General features: G+C 43.3%; 1 protein-coding gene across 13 annotated transcripts in view; it reads left to right on the plus strand.

Moving 5' to 3' along the window:
• The window catches only part of SGCD (sarcoglycan delta), a 393,778-nt gene extending 376,573 nt beyond the window's left edge, over positions 1 to 17,205 (plus strand). For all 13 annotated transcript variants that reach the window (XM_068205996.1, XM_068205995.1, XM_068205999.1 and 10 more), the window contains 2 exons: positions 14,943 to 15,066; positions 16,799 to 17,205. In XM_068205996.1, coding sequence (XP_068062097.1) covers positions 14,943 to 15,066; positions 16,799 to 16,972 — 298 coding nt within the window. In that variant the 3' untranslated portion in view covers positions 16,973 to 17,205. The remainder of the gene's footprint in view (positions 1 to 14,942; positions 15,067 to 16,798) is intronic.
• The last annotated feature ends 885 nt before the right edge of the window (positions 17,206 to 18,090 follow it).

The raw sequence follows: 18,090 nt of genomic DNA on the forward strand, positions 1-18,090 counted from the left end.
AGTGATGATACTGAATTAAATGAGTTACTTCAGTGGGTTAGTGGGTTAATAGTCCATTCTCCTTTGGCTTTTGATCTTCTCACCAGAAGGGTGCTGTTCTTGGTCTCCTCTTTCACGAGAGGCACAGTCCTCAGTGTTTAAGCTCGGCTTTAGTACTGGTGTTGTAGGTGTTTCTCTGTTGGATTCTGATGATGATGACTGTGAAGCAAGGAAGGGTGAAGGCAGCAGTGGGACAGCTTGCAGCACATGGCAGGGCTCTGCCCTTCCGAGGCTGGCGCCCAGCGTGCGGCACGAACCCACAAGCCTGGGATTGAGTGCCATGCTCCAGTGACTGAGCCTCCTCAGAACGGGAAGGCTCCACACCTGACAGCCCTCAGTGCACAATGCAGAACGGTACAGAAAGAACCACGCTGGCTTTGGCTCTGAGCAGGGACAACACTGCTACCCTGCAGCTTTGGATGGTTTAGCCTCTCATGTGTCTTGTTCCAGGTGGAAGCATTCCCCAAGGATCAGCCGTGCCTGCTGTGAGCGCTGCTGTGCTCAGGCTGCTGTTCTGCTCCTCAGCAGTCAGTGCTCTCAGCACAAGCCTGACAGGCCCCACTGGTAGCTCTGACATCTCCAGCAGCAGAAGGCACTGGTGAAATTGCCTCAGAAGAGCTCACGGTCTCATTTGCCAAGCCTAGTGCCTAAAGTGTAGCCTAGTTCACTCTCTCAGTGGAAAGCAAATAGAAAAATCATTTTCACAGTGCCCAGCAATGTTTATCTTCCAGGTTGGCTGGCCTGCAGTGACATTAGTGTCCCCAGAGCCTCTGAACTTAATGATTTCCAGTTGCTGCTTGCCTGCTTGAAGCGATCCTAGTCCAGCCTCCACTGTGTTCCTCCTGCCAGTCACTATGGGAACAGCAATCAAAGCTCATATTTATGGCTCTGTAGATGTCCAAGGTCACGGAGCACAGGTCTGGTGGGAGCAATTAAAACAGACCTGTCCAGTTATATCTCTTTAAGCTCTCCCCACATTACACCTCTAACTAGAGCAGTAAAGTTAAAGCAGCATGACTGTCAGGATGTGGCTGCTTTTTAGAAGATATCCTTTACAGAGATAAAGACACTCGGGATGATGTGGAAGCGTGCTAGGACTGAAGTCAGTATTGGTGGGTAAAACCTTTCCCAGGTTTCATTTCACACCCCTCTGTGGGCAGAGCTGTGCCCAGCAGCCCTGGCAGGTGTTTACAAAATTCACAGAATTCACATAGAATCCCCAGGTTGGACCTTAAAGATCATCGAGTCCAACCCAGCCCCAACAACTCAACTAAACCCTGGCACCCAGTGCCACTTCCAGTCTCTTTCTAAACACATTCAGGGGTGGTGACTCCACCACCCGGGCAGGCTGTTCCAGAACTTTATCACTCTTTCTGTACAAATCATTTTCCTGATATCCCAAATATATTTCCCTTGATGCAGCTTGAGTTCCCACTGGAGCAGGTCAGCTCTCTGCAGCTGATCCACCACAGGAGCAGCTGGGCTGAAGTGGTCTGAATGAACCCTTTTGGAGTGGCAGAGGATGTTTGCTCTGGTTTGGGGGGTTTTGTGGTTTCAGTGGTTTCGCCCTGGGTACTCTGTTACTGTCATCACCTATAAACTAAAAATGGCAGATGTACATTTTTAGGGCAACAGCAGATGTTGCTTGCTCCTGGTGACTTGCTCTATGGCGGAATACGGGGTGGGGGGAAAGGGCTGCAGGAATAACTGCAGTAAGATGGAGGGAAGACCTGCAGTGAACTTAATGTCTGAGGGAGAGATAAGTAATTATTTGGGAATTATTATTTGGGAATTATTTGGGAATTACAATATTTTTGTAAGAGGCAGCTGTTTCTCTCTCCGTTCCTGTTTCAGACAGGGTCACTTTCTGTTGAGGGACCTGTGTGATGGGACTCATGAACCATTTTCTGGGTTTTATTGGGTTTATTAGAACAAATGTTCTTATTTCCTTGGGACCAGCAAGTGAGGAGTGGATTCCCTGTTCTGGAGCTGGAGATAACCACTCCCGGCTGCTGGGCCATGGGGGTGGAATGCTGTCACCAGGGGGGTGACAGGCTAGCCCTGGCATGGAGCCCTTGCAAACCTAGAGGGTTGGCAGCTCTAAAAGGTAGAAATGAAGACATTTCTCACAGCCTCTGCCTCAAAGAACAGGAGCACCCCAGCATTTTAAGGACATGGGAAGGCTCAAAATCCTGCCCTGCCTGGCTGGGTGGCTTTGGTTACTGACACAGAGGAAGACCACAGCAGTAATTTTCATTTGGGAAGGTTTTAGAAGTGATGGTCACCCATAAAAAATGATCCACATTCCAGTTGCACTGGAGGAATCTAAACAGAGTTAAGTTCTTGCCTGTTTTATTTTTCCTCCTGTTACCTACCAAGCAGACAATCAATAGTGTTAATGTGACTGCTGAGAGGTGCCATGAGGGTGCAGGCAACTCAGAAAAAGCAAGGCATTCCAGGAAAAAAAAATTATACCTTGCAGCTTTGATCGTTCTTGGTTTCTAAGACCATAAAAACCACCCACAATTCATATTTTTTCTCTTGCAGTGTTTCTTTATTATTATTATTATTATTATTATTATTATTATTATTATGTTTGGCTGTGCAAAGGGAGAATTTAGGTTGATTTTAAGGTCCCATTTCCTTTCTCTTGTTGTGTTCCCAAGGTAACTCTCTTGAGTTGTTTTAAGGGCAGTGCTTGGGAAGTCACTGGGGTGAGATCTGTGCTCCTGGGGGCAATCCCACCTCACAAGACCATCTGGTGAAGTTCCTTGTGGAGGTGATGGCTCAGGACTCTGCTTTGCAGCAGAGGGGGCATTCTGTGAGGAAGTTTGCAATGAGTTGGCTTGGATACTAGGAAAAATCAGCAGCAAAGTCTGTCTGTTTCAGTTTGTTGTGTTGGAGAATTTTTCCTCCTGGGTTGTGCTGGGCCATCCCCACCAGGCTGCAGGGAACCCAGGGACCACTGGATGTGGTCACAAAGGCACTTAATCTTAGGGCTGGAAATTGAATCCCAGTGCTTCAACCACAAAGCCAGTTCTCCTACCTGGCTGCCTTTTAAAAATCAAAATAAAATAGTGCAAAATGAATTGAAAATCACAGCCAAAAACCTGTTCTAGGAAGGGGTTATGCCACTGAGTGGTACAGCAGCTTTTCTGACATCAGTTCTTTTTTGGTTTTTAATCTGTTTCACTTCACCTCCATTTGACCTCTTTCATTAGCAACTGGAATTGTCTTTGTTACCTGCTAAGGAGACATCCAGGGGAGGTTATTACAGTCAAAAGGCAGACTTGGCCAAGGAAAGATGGAAGGAACCTTGCAAGAGTCAAGAAATGTTGAACATAATCTCATTTTGCTGTGGCTGGCCCAAGGAGCAGGAGAAGAGCTTTCAATGCCTTAAAATGAGCAAGGTCAACAACTTGCACTGTGGATGCAAGCACATGGAACATACCAAACAGCAAAAGGAGAGGCAAAGAAAGGAAGCAGAGCTTCTTGAGACACACACCTGTGAGCAGCAGGGTTTCAGAGCTCCCAGTTCCCACCAGGTGAAGCAGGACAGGGCTGTCCCTCCCCCAGGAAGAGGTGGGTTCATGCCAATAGGGCCAGCTCCCAGCAAAGGGTGAATTGCCACCACCAGGCTCAATAGTCTCTCTTGCAGTTCAGAAAAATATCATCTGGCACATCTGTCTTGAAGGATTGCCAAGCCTTAGCTCTGAATGCATGTTTTACTCAGGAGTGATTTTGTGCAAAAGATAAACAGAAAACGGTTTTGGTTTTAGCTGGAGATAAATTGATGCTAAGAATTTGCAAAACATTCCCTTCCCTAAATTAAAGTAGTCCCTTTGGAAGACATCTCTATACTCTCATTTTCAGCAAGTGGGGCTTTTTTTTTCCTGATCTCTTTATCTCTCTGCTCCTTTCCTCCCTCCACCCTCCCACACAATTCCTTTATTTTCTTCTCTACACCATTTCCCAGCCTATTTTGTTTTGCATTTTTGAAAGCAAGAAATTAGTTGGAATTCTCAAAGAGCTGTAAGATTTTCTGTTCTACACTATCAAAGAGCTTTGATCCTGACTTCTTCAAATACCCCTCATCCCTCCCATTGCCCTTCCAAACTCCTCTGTGCCAAAAAGGTCACAAGAAGGAGCCCTGGGCCTCTCTTAAAGTCTCTGTCCATGGAGGTCTTGCCCATTCTTTGGCTTTATTTTAGGTTTCCTCCCAAAGCAAGGCTGTGAATGAGTGATCTGGAGGGGGAAAAATCTCCCCATCTCTGAGCAGGATCCCAGCACTTTGGAAAAGAGGATGGTGCAGTATTGTTGCATGATAATGGTCTGGATTTGAAGAGTCTGCATCATTTCTGTGCCCTTGCACATGCAGACGTGGAGCCACATTGCTGGTGTAACTTGTGACTGTGAAAGAGGCCACAGCCTTGGCATATGCATCCCTTTACATTTACAATTTATGCACTTCTACAATTTATTAAAGTATACTGGGAAAAGAAAATGGTACATCTTCTGCATAAAAATGAAAAGTAACTGAAAACCTGTTATATGCTCTATATAGCTCTGATCAGAGGGGGAAAGATGACTGCAGATTTGTGGTTGACAGCCTTCAGAAAAGGTTCAACAGAGTGTGAAAATTGACATTTAGCAAATAACAATTCAGTCTTCATTTTTAGTGGAGCTGCTTGAAATAAATGGCAAGGTTTTAAACAAAATGTTTGTTATATTGGATGTTGCTTGTCTCATTACTGCAGTTAATTAAAAGGGGGGACAATAAGTCAAAGCCAGAGTCAATAAGTTTGTTAATAAAGATTTAATTTGGTGGAATCATTATAAATTGACTGTACAATGAATGGATATGCCATGGGATTGTGAGTGTCTAAAGGTCCATGAATGGGTTTTCAGAAATACCCATCAGGTTGTAGCCAATTTGTCATGCTAAATAAGCTCTTCAAATCCACTTAGGCAAGTGTGTACATGTTTCCAAAGGGTATCACCAATGAGTAGACGATGCACAAAGACACACCTTTTTTTTTCAACAGTTTTTTTTTTTTTTTTTGTTCTGCCATTCCAAATCCTTTTTAGCTTTGTTATCTCTGTATTTCTCATTGTAAGTGATTTACTATTAACACCGGTCTTTTTTAGAAGGAATAGAATAAATCAGCAGAGAGGAGAAAGAGTAAATAATCACTGCAGTGAGTGCTGGAGGCTGAACCTGAGCACTATCCATGTGAGACTTTAATCCACCTGACCCGTTTCCTTTATTGCTGACCAAACAGCAGGTAAAACCCCCTGGGCAGACAAACTTCAAAAGTAATTTTAAAATGAAAATCCAGATCGACATCTCTTCCTCAAGCAGTTCTGATGCAGGAGACTGCATGCAAAGTCTGATGCTCGTGACTGCAATATTTGCATAGTGCTGCACCCCTGCCAGTAATCCTCTCACTGGAGTGTGGGGTATCACAGGAAAGCAATTTCTCTGTCAGGGATGCTGTGCTGGTCTGCCCTGCAGGATTTTCCAACACTCTGAAAAGCAGGAGAATAAGATAAAGAAATTGCATCATGCTGCCTTCTTTAAGAGTAAAGCAGAAGAGCAAGTCATGAAAGTAGCAGAGCTTTGGCCCGATTTCATCCAGCTACTGACTGCACGTGACAGTCACCCCAAAACAGAGCACCACGTACTGTGTATGTTAACAAATACAAATTGTACATCCAGCAAGTTTTACCTGACTCACGTATCCATCTTTTCGTCGGGTTTTATCATTTTAGCCTAACTCAGGTGGCTTTTGTCCTCCTGCCACCATCCAGCAGCCTGTATAAACTTCAGGAAAAAGCTGATGGAAGCCTGAACTGTTCCCCCCAGGACAGCACCGCTGTCCCTGTGCCAGTGGCTCAGGGTTGCGATGAAATGTGGCCCTACAGCCCTCCCCTGGGATGTGTTCATCTCCTCTGTGTCTCTGAGGGCAGCACTCTGTGAGACATTGGGTAGCAAACGGTGTCAGTGGCCCCGAGGAAGAGCCACAACATTTGGTTTCTGTTTCTTTTTCTCCTCCCCTGGCACCCTGGCAGTGCATCAAGCTCATACCCAATCTTAGCAGCTTCTTCTGCAATTCTGCTTGAAAGGGTTTCTTCCAATTTATGCCTTTTAATTAGAAGCTTTCAACCTGTAATTAGAAACTTACACCAGCCCAACCTTTGTTTCTTAAAAAATGCATTTGTGGTTTAGGCAATTACGGTAACATGAAAAGTAATTATTTCTCTCTGGGTGTGAAATGAGCCTGGTCATTAGTGAAGCCAACAGGAGGAGGAATTTATTTTCTTTCTATTTATTTTAATTTCTTGCAAGAAGTTACATAATGAACAAAATAAATGGGTGGTTTAGGTAGATGAGGCATGTGTAACTCTGGTTTGGGGAGTGCAGGGAGGCTGTGGGCAGTGGGATCAGAGGCACGGCCACACTGCAAGGCCAAGTCCCCTGGTTACCACACACAGGTCAGCCATGGAGAAATTTCCAGAGTGTTATTTGAGCAGTTTTGACCTGGTCCATGTAAATCTGCAAGGAGCTGTGGTCAGGTGTTTATAATAAAAATAATTCTGGGCTCTTAGGTGCCAGCCAGTGGCATCAGCAGCACTGTGCCTTGGTTAGAGCTCAGCCTGCCTTGTGATAATGTCATTTTCTCTCTCAGCTCTGACTGTGCCCACCACACAGCACACAGATGGCTCTGGGTGTCCCAGCTTGTCAGTTAAGGCTGGAAGCTGGGCCACCCCAGGTGCGGAGAGGGACATTGCAGTCATCTTTACACTTAAAATAGGAATCATTATTTTTACACTTCTGAGTCCCTTCTCTGTCTACTTAAACACATCATCTTTTTAAACCACATCTGTATTTACCACACATCGTGTTCAACTATCTCCCAATTTCTATGATAATTTCCCTCCTTGATTTATAAGCAACAGAATTTTTTAATTATCTGAATTATTTTAATTTTCCCAGCCATACCTCCACTTCGTTGAACATTAATCTTGCTCTTTTTTCTTAGACAATCTCCACTTCTCCAGTTCATAATGGAACTAGATCTCAATAGTATCACACAGTCATTTTTCTCCCTAGATTTACTTGATATCATCTGCTTGATCTCAGGTTTTGTCTTCTAAATACTATATTTGGCTTCTGGTAAACTATTCCAGAAATTACTTTAAATGTAAAACCAAAACCAAAACTACCCTAAGACATTTAAAACAACTTTACAATAATTACCTTGCCTTCAGCAATTCCCGTGCTGTAGCATGGTAGGCAATCACAAAGAATTTACAGTTGTATTTTGACTGCTCTGTGTTTTCCTTGTTTTGCTGCTTTTAAGTGCTCTGAATTAGCCTCAGCTAGTGCAAAGTGTGCTGGAAGACTGCAGCAGGGGATTTGCAGTGTGGTGGGAGGAACCATATGTTCAAACCTCTCCTCTTGCTGAGGAATGGCATTTTTTTGGAGGGAGAATGAAAGCTGGTTCTCACCTGCTTGGTGCTGCAAGACAATACCCTCCCTACAAACTCCTCTGATTACTCATTTGTCTAGATCCTCTCAAATCTTCTTTTAATATTAGCTGAGCATCTTGCCGATGCTGGCTTTTCCCTCCTTTGTGATGGTTTTGCTGCTTTAGTTAGCCCTTCTCACAGAGTTGTGGCCTCTGAAGAGATAAGAAGATATGTCCATTACATGGTCAGAAGAGTATTGTTTTAGCATCAACTCTCTTCAGGAAAAGTTCACCAAACACAGGGCCCATAACCCATAAAATACATGAACTGGTCCATTGGGCTCTGAGATGAAGTTACCAAAACCAGCAGCAGATTTATTACACTGCTGGTGATGAAGCATTCCTTGAAGCTGTAGGAGCTCTATTTTAAAAAGAAGAAAGAAAAATGTAAACACTAGGTTCCATATCCAAGGAAACAGTAAAGCTTACAAAGTTAGCACAAGGGTAATTCCCTTCTCAACTCCTTTTTTATCTTTCTCTGGACTCAGCTTTGTACAAAATCTCTTCAGCATCTGTGTTGCCCAAACACAGATGAGAAAATTTGTTGCACCCTCTGCCATTTGAACCAGACTTACCTCTAACTCAATTAGAAAATTGTAATTTCCCATAAAGTGTCATTAGACCTCTGCACCTGTCAGGTCTCTGACAGATTTAGGTGGGTTTTGCTTGGGAATTACCTGTGGCTTGTGGAGATAGCTAAAATAATTTTCATTTACTGTTCAGTGTATTACCTTATAAATTGCATAAGGTTTTGGACCCGAAGCCATAACAATCTCTTTCAGATTATGGCTGCACTGGAATTTTCACTCATTAGATTTGCAGCATAAAATTGGAAACTGTGGTGATGCACACTGTCAGACTAACCAGTATTTACAGTGATAGGCAGGATTTACAATTGGATGACATGATAATAATACATCCTTGTTTACTTCTCTAATTAATGTTTCTAAAGAAAATACCCTGGAAACGTTCCATAAGCAAGATTTATTTCTGTAGATTGAGACTGTAATCAGATGTCCCTATTCAAACAGTAATTGGTGTGCTTCATTAACATGTAATTGAAAACAAGATTTATGTCAATGCTAGGCAATAAATAACAGGGATACATATTTTCTTATTAGTGATGATCTCTTCTGTAAGCTCTCAGAGTGCTTGCTGCTTTGGTATTGTGCCACTTAGGTCATATTTTGTCAACATCATGGTGCCTCAGAAAAAGACATTGTGCATTTAAAATCCTTTGGATTTTAACCTCTGGCTCTGACGTACCACGGCCAGCTCCCTTTTTTTCTCTTTCCTGCTTTATATTGGACTCGCTGTTCTTGCCATATTTTAGCCTATGCTTTTCCCATGAAATGGCAAATACCAGTAGGAAGGCATCCTAGTGATGAAGGGGAGAGCTCAGGGCAGAGACAGAACTTTGCTTGAACTTAAGTTCAGTTGAGGTTTTCGCCAGGTTAGTCAAGGCTCAACCTGTTGTTCCTCCTTCCAAACATTTTTCTGCTGCAATAGAAGTAATGACAATTAAAAAAAAAAAAAAAAAAAAAAAAAAAAAAACTAAACATTTCTAGGCATTCTAAAAATAGAAACCAAGCATGGTTTCTTTACAATTCAGTAAAACCTAATTAACTTCCTCTTAATAGGGAGAAAAGCATTCTGTTTTGTTCCAGGAGTAGACATATATGAGATAACATAAATAATGAAGTCAGAAGTGAAAGTCACTTGTGATCCCATTGATTTCATTGAAACAAGGGAGTTAATCCCAATGGGTGATCCCATTGATTTCATTGAAACAAGGGAGTTAAAACTGAAAACAAATTTCAGCTGAAGAAGCTGGTTCATTACTAGCAAATTGATGGAGCTCCATGTTTACTTGCTGACATAATTTACCAATTGTGTGAGGTATAAGCAGGCACGGTGCTAACACTGGCTAATTTTATGCTCAACGTGAATCTTACAGCTGGTCAGATGGATACCATAAAAAATAATTAGAGCCATTAGAGGTAATAGGCTACAGCTGCAGTAATACATGCTCTATTCTCAGTCCAGAGGTTTCTAAGCAAAATTAAATTAGCTCCTGTTACCACACTGCTGCATCATATGCGCCTCACCTCCTGTGCATGGACTTCTCTTCCCATTTCCATACTGCAAGCAGCGTTTGTGCCCCACACAGAAAAAGCCACAGCCACTTGTGTGGACAAGCTTGAGGCCATCCCTAGTTAAAAAAAAAAAAAAAAAAAAAAAAAAAAAAAAAAAAAAAAAAAAAAAAGAGAGAAAGAAAAAAGGAAGTAATAAAATGAGAACAATTACAACGTGGCAGCAGCAGGTGCTCAGCTCACATGAACTCCTTTCACATGTTGAGGATCATCCCTCTCCTCTGCTGTAGCCTTTGGTACAAGGCACAGATTGCAAGTCACGTTTGCATCAGTGCTGGACCTGGGCAAATCTTCCCCCTGAACTATTTACATTAAATTTCACTTTTTAACAGAATTATGCCCACTGTATTGGAAGCACAGCAGCAGCCTCCAACTTCAGGTGATACTGCCTGCACGTCTTTAATACCTTCCTTTTTTGCCAAAATTCAAAAGGCTGTTCATGAGTAAGGAAAATGCTGCATGGTCCTGGAGAGGGTGAGGGGAGGGACAAGAAGGAAACAGATTCCATGGTACTGAGGTGATTAATGTGATTGTTTATGATGAAGGACATGAAAACTAGAAATCTGGCTAAGTAATGATCTTTCCAAGTTAATGACTTTCTCTTGAACCACAATACAAACTCATGTGCTGTTTTCCTTTAAATTATTGCTAAAATTCCCAAAGCAAAACAGGGATGACACTGAATTTTTTTTTTCCTTGTTGATTTTCAGGAGCACAGAATTCCCACTGATTTCCAGGGGTTCACTGAGAGATGCCCACATGCCATCACCTCTCTTTAAAACAGGAGGTGCTTTGGTGATGGGATGGAGTAGAAGGGCTTAAGAGGCACATTTAGCACTGTCCATTAAGGGTGGTGAGCTGGAGCTGAGGGTGCTCAGGGGGAGGAACAGGACTAACACTGTTTTTGATGAAGGTACAAGCCCAGTAGTGCAGCTTGGGAAGGATCAGTTTTCTACATGCCAGCCATTCGTCCCTGGTGATGGTGACTTCTCTGGCCTCAGTTATTGCAGTACATAAATGCTTCACAACTGCTAATATATTTATCTTCCCATCCTCCCTATGGAGTTGGGAAGTGCTATTACCTCTGTTGCAGAACTAAGAACTGAGATTAAGGGTCAGATTTGTTATGGCATTTAGGTGCTCAATGGGATTTTCAAAAGTAGCTAACACCCGTTGTAATAAGTGGAACTTGGGAACTTGGATAGTTCTGAAAATCCTGTTACTTGTGTCTTTTTTTTTTTTTTTTTAATTTTGGACTTATATGAAATCTTGGGATCCAGAGGAGTAGTTCCCAACTTGTGGGGAGTCACCCAGACAGGAGAATGTCTCTTCATCCACCTCCCAGGAGACTGCAGGTGGGACAGGAACAATTTCATGGCAGTAGCTTATCTCAGTGCTGAATTCAGCAAGCTGTAACTGTGCACAGCATTGCATTTACCCTTCTTGCCCAGCTCTGTGAGAGAGGTCAAAATCCAGTCCTGCAAATACTAGAGCAAAAATAAGCAGCACCCATGGTCAATAAAAAGGGCTTATGTGCCAATTGCTGGGATGGAAAATTCAAGAGCAGGAGCAAATAATGAAACAATCTATATTCATGCAGCCACCTTTCCAGCCTACTGCTCTAAGTACAGGCTTACACCTCACCAGGAGATGGGAATCCCACTAAAAGCTCTGGAGTATCACACTGGAAAACAAATGTTGATTTTGAACGAATTATCTGTTCATCTCTAAATCATTTTCTTTCATTATTAGTCTCCAAATTGGTTCTGCTCTGGAAGGCAGAATTAGGTTTAAAAGCAGAGCGTCTCTTAAATGCCTGCTCCAAATGAAAGTGTTCAGTAAACATTGCTCAAACCCCCAGAGCATAAACTCCTCAACTGCTTTCTCTGGCTTTGCATAGATTTTGCAGCTCCTGGTTTATGGTCAGGTGGCTCAGGGATGCATTCAGGATATCAGAAAATAATCAAATTAAATCCCTTACAAACATATGCCCCTTAAATACCAAGGAAACAATTTTTCAGACCTTCCTGTCCTCCTTTACAGTAGCATGAACTGGGACAAGAGTCCCAAAAAGATGGATTTACAGCAATATGGAACATGGAGGAGAGAGAAGAGTCAGGCTCCAAAGCACAGCACCAGTACAAAGCCATGTGGGCTGCAGACCAAGGTTTTCATTATTGAAAGAGCTGCACTTTGCTGTTGTTGTATTTTCAAATATTTCTGTAGTTTTAAGCTTCTAAAAAATCCCTGGGCTCTAAAGCTGTATTTTCAGCATTAAAGGGCTGGGTTTGGGTTGAGTCAGTGTGTCAGCAGGATTGCAGCTGTCTGAGGCTGTGATTTGGGATGGTGGGGTGGGGGTCAGCTCAGTGAGGAGGGTGATGGAGCAGCAGCAAAGCCCTGGCTGCTTTTGTGTCCTTGTCCCATGCCACACTGTGGCCTGTTGGGAGGGTCCTTTGTGCCTCCATGAGGAAAGAAGCTCTGCATGGATTAGAATGCATCCAGAAATCACGTGGTTTTCAACAGTGTTTGCAAGCTGCTGTTATTCCATTTCTTCGGGTGGAGGAGGGAGAATAACTCTGTCCCTTTGTTACACATGAAAGAGAATAGAACTTTGGGGCAATGTTGTCTAGGACACTCCAGATCATTGGTAGCTTATTCAAACCTTGAATTTTAACTCAGTTTCTGTTCAGGGGACCTGTGTGCACAGGGCAAGATGTGCAAGAAGCTCCTCTACTGATCCTTCCCCAAGAGTTCCACAGATTTCCCAGCTCTCCTCATTCTCCAGTAAAGGTCTGGGACTGGGAGGCTGCTCCTGCACAGAGCAGGAGTTGAGGGCTGCTGCAAAGAAGTGTGTTTGCACTATGGTGTCTGAACACTGTTTTGTACCTAGGAGATTTATTTCTCAGTGGATAGAAGAGCTAAAAGATTAACAGATGAACAAATATATTGAGACAGCCAGGACATCAAAGAAATTGGAGAGTCACTGAGATGCTGGAGAGTCACCAGGCCGTGTTCTTAGGAATTATTTTATCCTCAGATTACCTCAGTTATCTTGGGGTTTGGACACATCCTCTGGTGAATTTAGCTACATGATTTAAGATATAAGTGGCCCAAGCTCTGCTGCTCCTCCTGAGGATGCTGCCTGTGGAGCAGAAGGAATGCGTGCCTGCATGCCAGACCCTGCAGCACAGATCCTGGGGGCTTAGGGCAAGCAGAGGATCCTTTGTTTCTCAGGGAAAACACCAGCCTGTGAGGTACACCAAGGGTGAGAGTGTACTGAATCCCTGGGCAGAAATCTCCAGGGAAAATACGGGTCAGACAGCTTTTTGTCCTCCATGCAATCTGCAATTCGGTCAGGCAGGGAAAAATGTGAGTTACAGCAATCTTAAACTTAGGTTCCTCACACAGGAACCAGCTAAGGGCTGATACCAGTGGAAGGAATCAAGAGAAATTTACATAAAATGTGGCTTCCCTGCAGAAAACAAAAAGCAGCTCAGAAGGGTGCTATCCAGGAGATCATGCTCATTCCTTAGGCTGCATATGCCTCAATTGCTCCCTGAAATTTAGATTTAGTTAAGTCAGCGAGGAAATTATGGATAAGTTTGGGGTCTTGAGGGAAAGGTTCTAACAGCAGCAACATGAAGACACCGAAAAGAGGGAAAGTCATAACTTGAAAAGTGCCACACAGAGGGAGCTGTGCCTGTGCTTTATTGAACTGTTGGCTGCAATAAATACAGCTGAATTCCCTCAGTCTCCCATAATGTTGTCTCAGTAGCAGCAGGAGTCCATTTAAGAGCACACTTACTTGCACAAATGATTATATATATGGAGAGCAGAGAAAGGGCTGCTGCAGGCAAACCCTGAGAGCTGCCCAGGAGAGCTGGGGGTGGTGCTGGGCTGCCCCGTGCCCAGCTTTGGTCAGTGCTGCCAGCCCAAAACTGGCGAGGCAGAGGAGCTTCTGCTCCAGCCCTCCCTTCTGCTTCACCTGAGGAGACCACAGCCTACATCTTGTGATCCTACATGATAAAATAAATAAATAAATAAATAAATAAAAGTAAATAAATCATGATGAAATCAACTAAGAGGATATTCCCAAAGAGGGAGAGTTGGTTTTTTATAACCATTTGCAATACAGAGAGAAATAAGAGACTGTATTATAAATAAGAAAGAGACAAGTGCAATAGAAGGCCTAAAAATGGATGATGAACATGGAAGACTGAACCTTGTGCTTCTGCACTTTACAGCATTAACCCCAGTTGCTGCAGTTAAAGATCTGGCTGTGTTACAGTGCTGTAACAGGGCTGTCAGAGGCCTGTGAAGTGTGTCCATGGTTAGGAGGGGCTGAAGCTCTGCAGAACACATGGTCATGCCTGGTGTGATGTGGGCCTGGGACTGGAGACCAAAAATTCTGGGGTCTTCAACCTGCTTTTTTTCACTGATTTCCTTGTATCCTTAAACCCTTCCAAACCTCAAGTTGTAGGAAGTCAGGAGAACTAATTTATTCCTGTTTGAACAGTGGTTTGAGGAAGAGAAAGACTTGCACCCTCTGTGTAGGTGCTCAGCTCTGCTATTATCCTGTTAGCACTGATTAGTGAGAAAGCTGAACAAGAAATAAGAGCAAGCTGACCTTGGGGGTCATTCATTTCCCCTTCATTGCCCCTTTTCTCTTGGCCCAGCATAGCAAAGCTGGCGTGGAATGTTAGCAGATCAGATCTGTTGTTGCCCTGATTTTTAAAAGTGTTAAGTTTTCTTTTATAGTTATTTTAAAAGTTTTAAAGTTCTCACAAAACTTCTTTAGGTTTCTGATAATGTTTAGGTATTTGAGAGTCAGAGTTCCCACACAATCTCATGTATAAAAAGAATAGTTTATATATTTCTCTGTAGGTGGAGAGAAATAATTGATTGATCTTTGGACCAGTGTGGTTGGAGAGGTGGTAATTCCATCCTCCAATCCACATTCACCTCCAGAATTCTATAAATACCAAATGTTCAAATAAAACTTCCTCTTTTTCTCCTTTGAACTTACCAAGCTTCTGTGTACTCGCTTCGTGTCCAATAGCGACAATCCGTGATGGGTTTTACCACGCATGAACCTTTTCCTCTGAAAGCAGGTGAGGACCTGCCCATCAGCAGGGTGTGAGGTGCAGCAGGGCAGCCCCACAGGCTGAGCCCGAGCTGAGCAGGAGCCCACGGGCTGTGTGACCCCTCTGTGTTGCAGGCTGGAGTCGCCCACGCGCGCGCTGGTGATGGAGGCTCCCAAGGGCATCGAGATCAACGCCGAGGCCGGCAGCCTGAAGGCCACGTGCAGGACAGAGCTCAGGCTGGAATCCAAAGATGGAGAGGTGAGTGAAAAGCCCTGCAGCAAAGCCGAGCCAAGGCATGGGTGCCCTGCAGAGCTGTGGCCCTGTGGGTCACCAGGCTGCTGTGTTTGAAAGCCTGGGGACAGTGGGCTCTCCTGACTTCATTGCTGCTCCCTCTGACTGAACACATCCCATGCACATCAGGCTCACTCCATGGCAAAGGCTGATTCATTATTTTTAAAGTGCATGGATAATAGCATCTGTTGTTCCAGCAGATTTATGCAGCTGTAAAATGCACACTGCTCCTAAATTCTTTGTTTCCTTGTCACTTTAAAACAAGATTTACTTGGCCAGCATAATTAAATCTTTTATCATATATTATTCTATAAGAAGAGCTTAATTCACTGGTATTGATCTGAAAAGCTTTTCATGTGGCTGATGTTTCATTCTGGAACGAAAGGGAACATTAGGAGACACAGGTTGTTGCACTGGAGAAACTTCCAAAGGGGAAGAGAGAACAATTAAAGCTGATAACAGAGCAAAAGTAAAGTAGGTGTTGAGTTAAGCCTCTTCCGGTGTCACAAAATCATCTGGGCACATGGTTTTGATGGTTTTCTCATCCCCTCCTCCTGCCACAGTGATGGAAGACACCAAAGGATGAGGCTGAGGAGCTCCTGGTGGGGAAACCATTGAGAGCCTCATCAGGAGGAGCTGCCCGAGGAACACAAACTTCCAGGCAAGAGGGCTCCCACATAAGTTAAGATTTACCTATCTTAGTGTCAAGGGTAGTAAACAGAAAGACTTTTTAATTGCAATTTCTGTTATTTCTAAACATTTGCATTTTAAGACAGTTCAAACCTAGACCAAGGCTGTTAACACAAAAATCTCAGAAAAATACCAGAAAAAAAAAAAGAAAACAAAACCTACCTGATACATTGAGATTGAGTTCCACAGTATTTCACAGCTTCAAGCAGTTGCTTTCAATACTAAGTTGCTTTTAAAATGCATAAATTGTCTTGTATCTTTCAGGACACTAGATGGGTGGATACTAAACTGGGAGATTGTTACTGTCATTGCTGATATTCTCAGTCACCCTGTGTTATTCTGGGGTTCAGGTTATTTTACTGTATTCTGGCTGATACCAGAGCACTCCCCTGCAGCTGCCACATGTCTGAGAGCTGCCACATGTTGTTTGCCTTATGTTGTTTTGTAAGGAGGAATTTAGGACTGTTGGAGCATTTGAGTTATTTTTAATATACACAAAAGTGTTACACATATACATAAAATATGCATAAAATATACATAAAATATACATGAAATATTCATAAAAGTCAGTGCTGGGAGCCTGCAAGTGTAACTGGCAATGGGATCACAGTGGCAGAGATCCTGATAGAGGAGCAGGGTGGTTGGGTGGGTGTGAACCATCCATGCTCTCCATCTGACAGTGGGGTACCTCTGATTGGGTCAATCCAAAGCTGGGATTGGATTCCTGGGGGTGTCCCAGGAAGCTAAAAGCCAAGAAAACACGGTGGGTACATCAGCAGAAACAAACTGGAGATCGTGGTAAAGGCAGATAATATGCCCACCCAGATTTGTATCAGACTTTCCCATCCTCAAACACTTCCCTACCCAGCTTTTGCATCAGCTGAGCTGTCTAGAGGAAGCTTCTTTAAACACAGAAATCAGAAATAACAGCTCTTTCTTTAAATCAGAAGTAACAGCTCCCCGCTAATTCTCTCTTTTTCTCTCTCTCTCTCGCCACCTCCGACTCCAGATAACGTTGAATTCTGCAAAAATCAAACTACCTAACTTGCCTCAAGGATCTTCCTCTTCTGCAGGGTCCAGGCAAAAAATCTACGAGCTCTGTGTGTGTCCCAATGGGAGGCTGTTCCTGTCCCAGGCAGGCAGCAGCTCCACCTGCCAGATAAACACGAGTGTCTGCCTTTGAGAGACAATTTGCAGAGGGGGCATCACAGGCAGCACAAAAGCCAGTTCTGGTCTCACAGATCCAGCTGCCAACTATTTTTACTAGAACACAGAAAGCCTATCAAAGACTTTTTTTGTGTGTGCGCGCGCGTGTGTGTGAATATATATATAAAAAAATATATATAAGATATATATATATATATCCTCTGTGTAAAACGATGTTTCAGTACAAGGAATCCCAGGGTGACCCTGTTACATTTGTGTAGCATTTCTCTTTCCCACACCAAAATTTACTGGTACAATCTGCTGAATTGGATCTGATGCTCCCCTGGACCCTTCTGTATTAAGACAGTGCAATGATCACCCCTCGTTTTTGATCATGTTCTCAGAGCAATGGGATTGCTGGCTGGGCAAGACCCTGGAACCAATGCAGACCCACCACCATCCAAAGGGAAGAGAAGCATCTCTGGTTATTTTTGTGCCATTAAATCGGTGGCATGAAAAAGAAATCATTTCAAAAACAATAAAACAGCCAGATGTGCTGTGCTGATCACCTCCAGTGATCCAAGATACCTGAGGTTAAATTACTCTTTAATTATCACCTGAGGCATGGATCCCTGTTGGGAGAGATGGATGCACTTGGGCAGTAGGAGAGTCCAGACCTTCTTGCTAAAATAAGAACTGTGATTTTCTGAAGGGGTTCAACACTGGCCTGTGCATGGCCAAGGATGCCTTGTGCTATTCAGGTGTGACACATCAGGTCCAACATTAACCTAAAATCATCTCTGTGCTGGCAAAACTGGTGTTGTACTTAGTTATTGGAAGGAACAAAATTGTGAAAGTTGGACTAAGCAGAAAAATTCTGAACCTCTTTTGCTAACAGGTGTCCTGGATCACCCTACAAACTCCCCAGTAACACCTTCAATTTCAAACATATTTGGTGTGAAGGTGTGAAGATTTAAGATTTGGACATTGCCTAAATACCTGTAGAAACAAAAAAAAATCAACTAGAAACTGAGAAAATCATAAAATTAAGTATATAATGTAGCTGCTACACCAGAATTTTTGTCATCTTTCTTTTCAAGATATACAGTCTGCAAATATCAGAGATGCTGACAATGAAAGACTTTTTTTAAGGAT

Source organism: Anomalospiza imberbis, chromosome 15 (genome assembly GCF_031753505.1).
Source record: "Anomalospiza imberbis isolate Cuckoo-Finch-1a 21T00152 chromosome 15, ASM3175350v1, whole genome shotgun sequence".
Lineage (NCBI taxonomy): Eukaryota > Metazoa > Chordata > Aves > Passeriformes > Viduidae > Anomalospiza > Anomalospiza imberbis.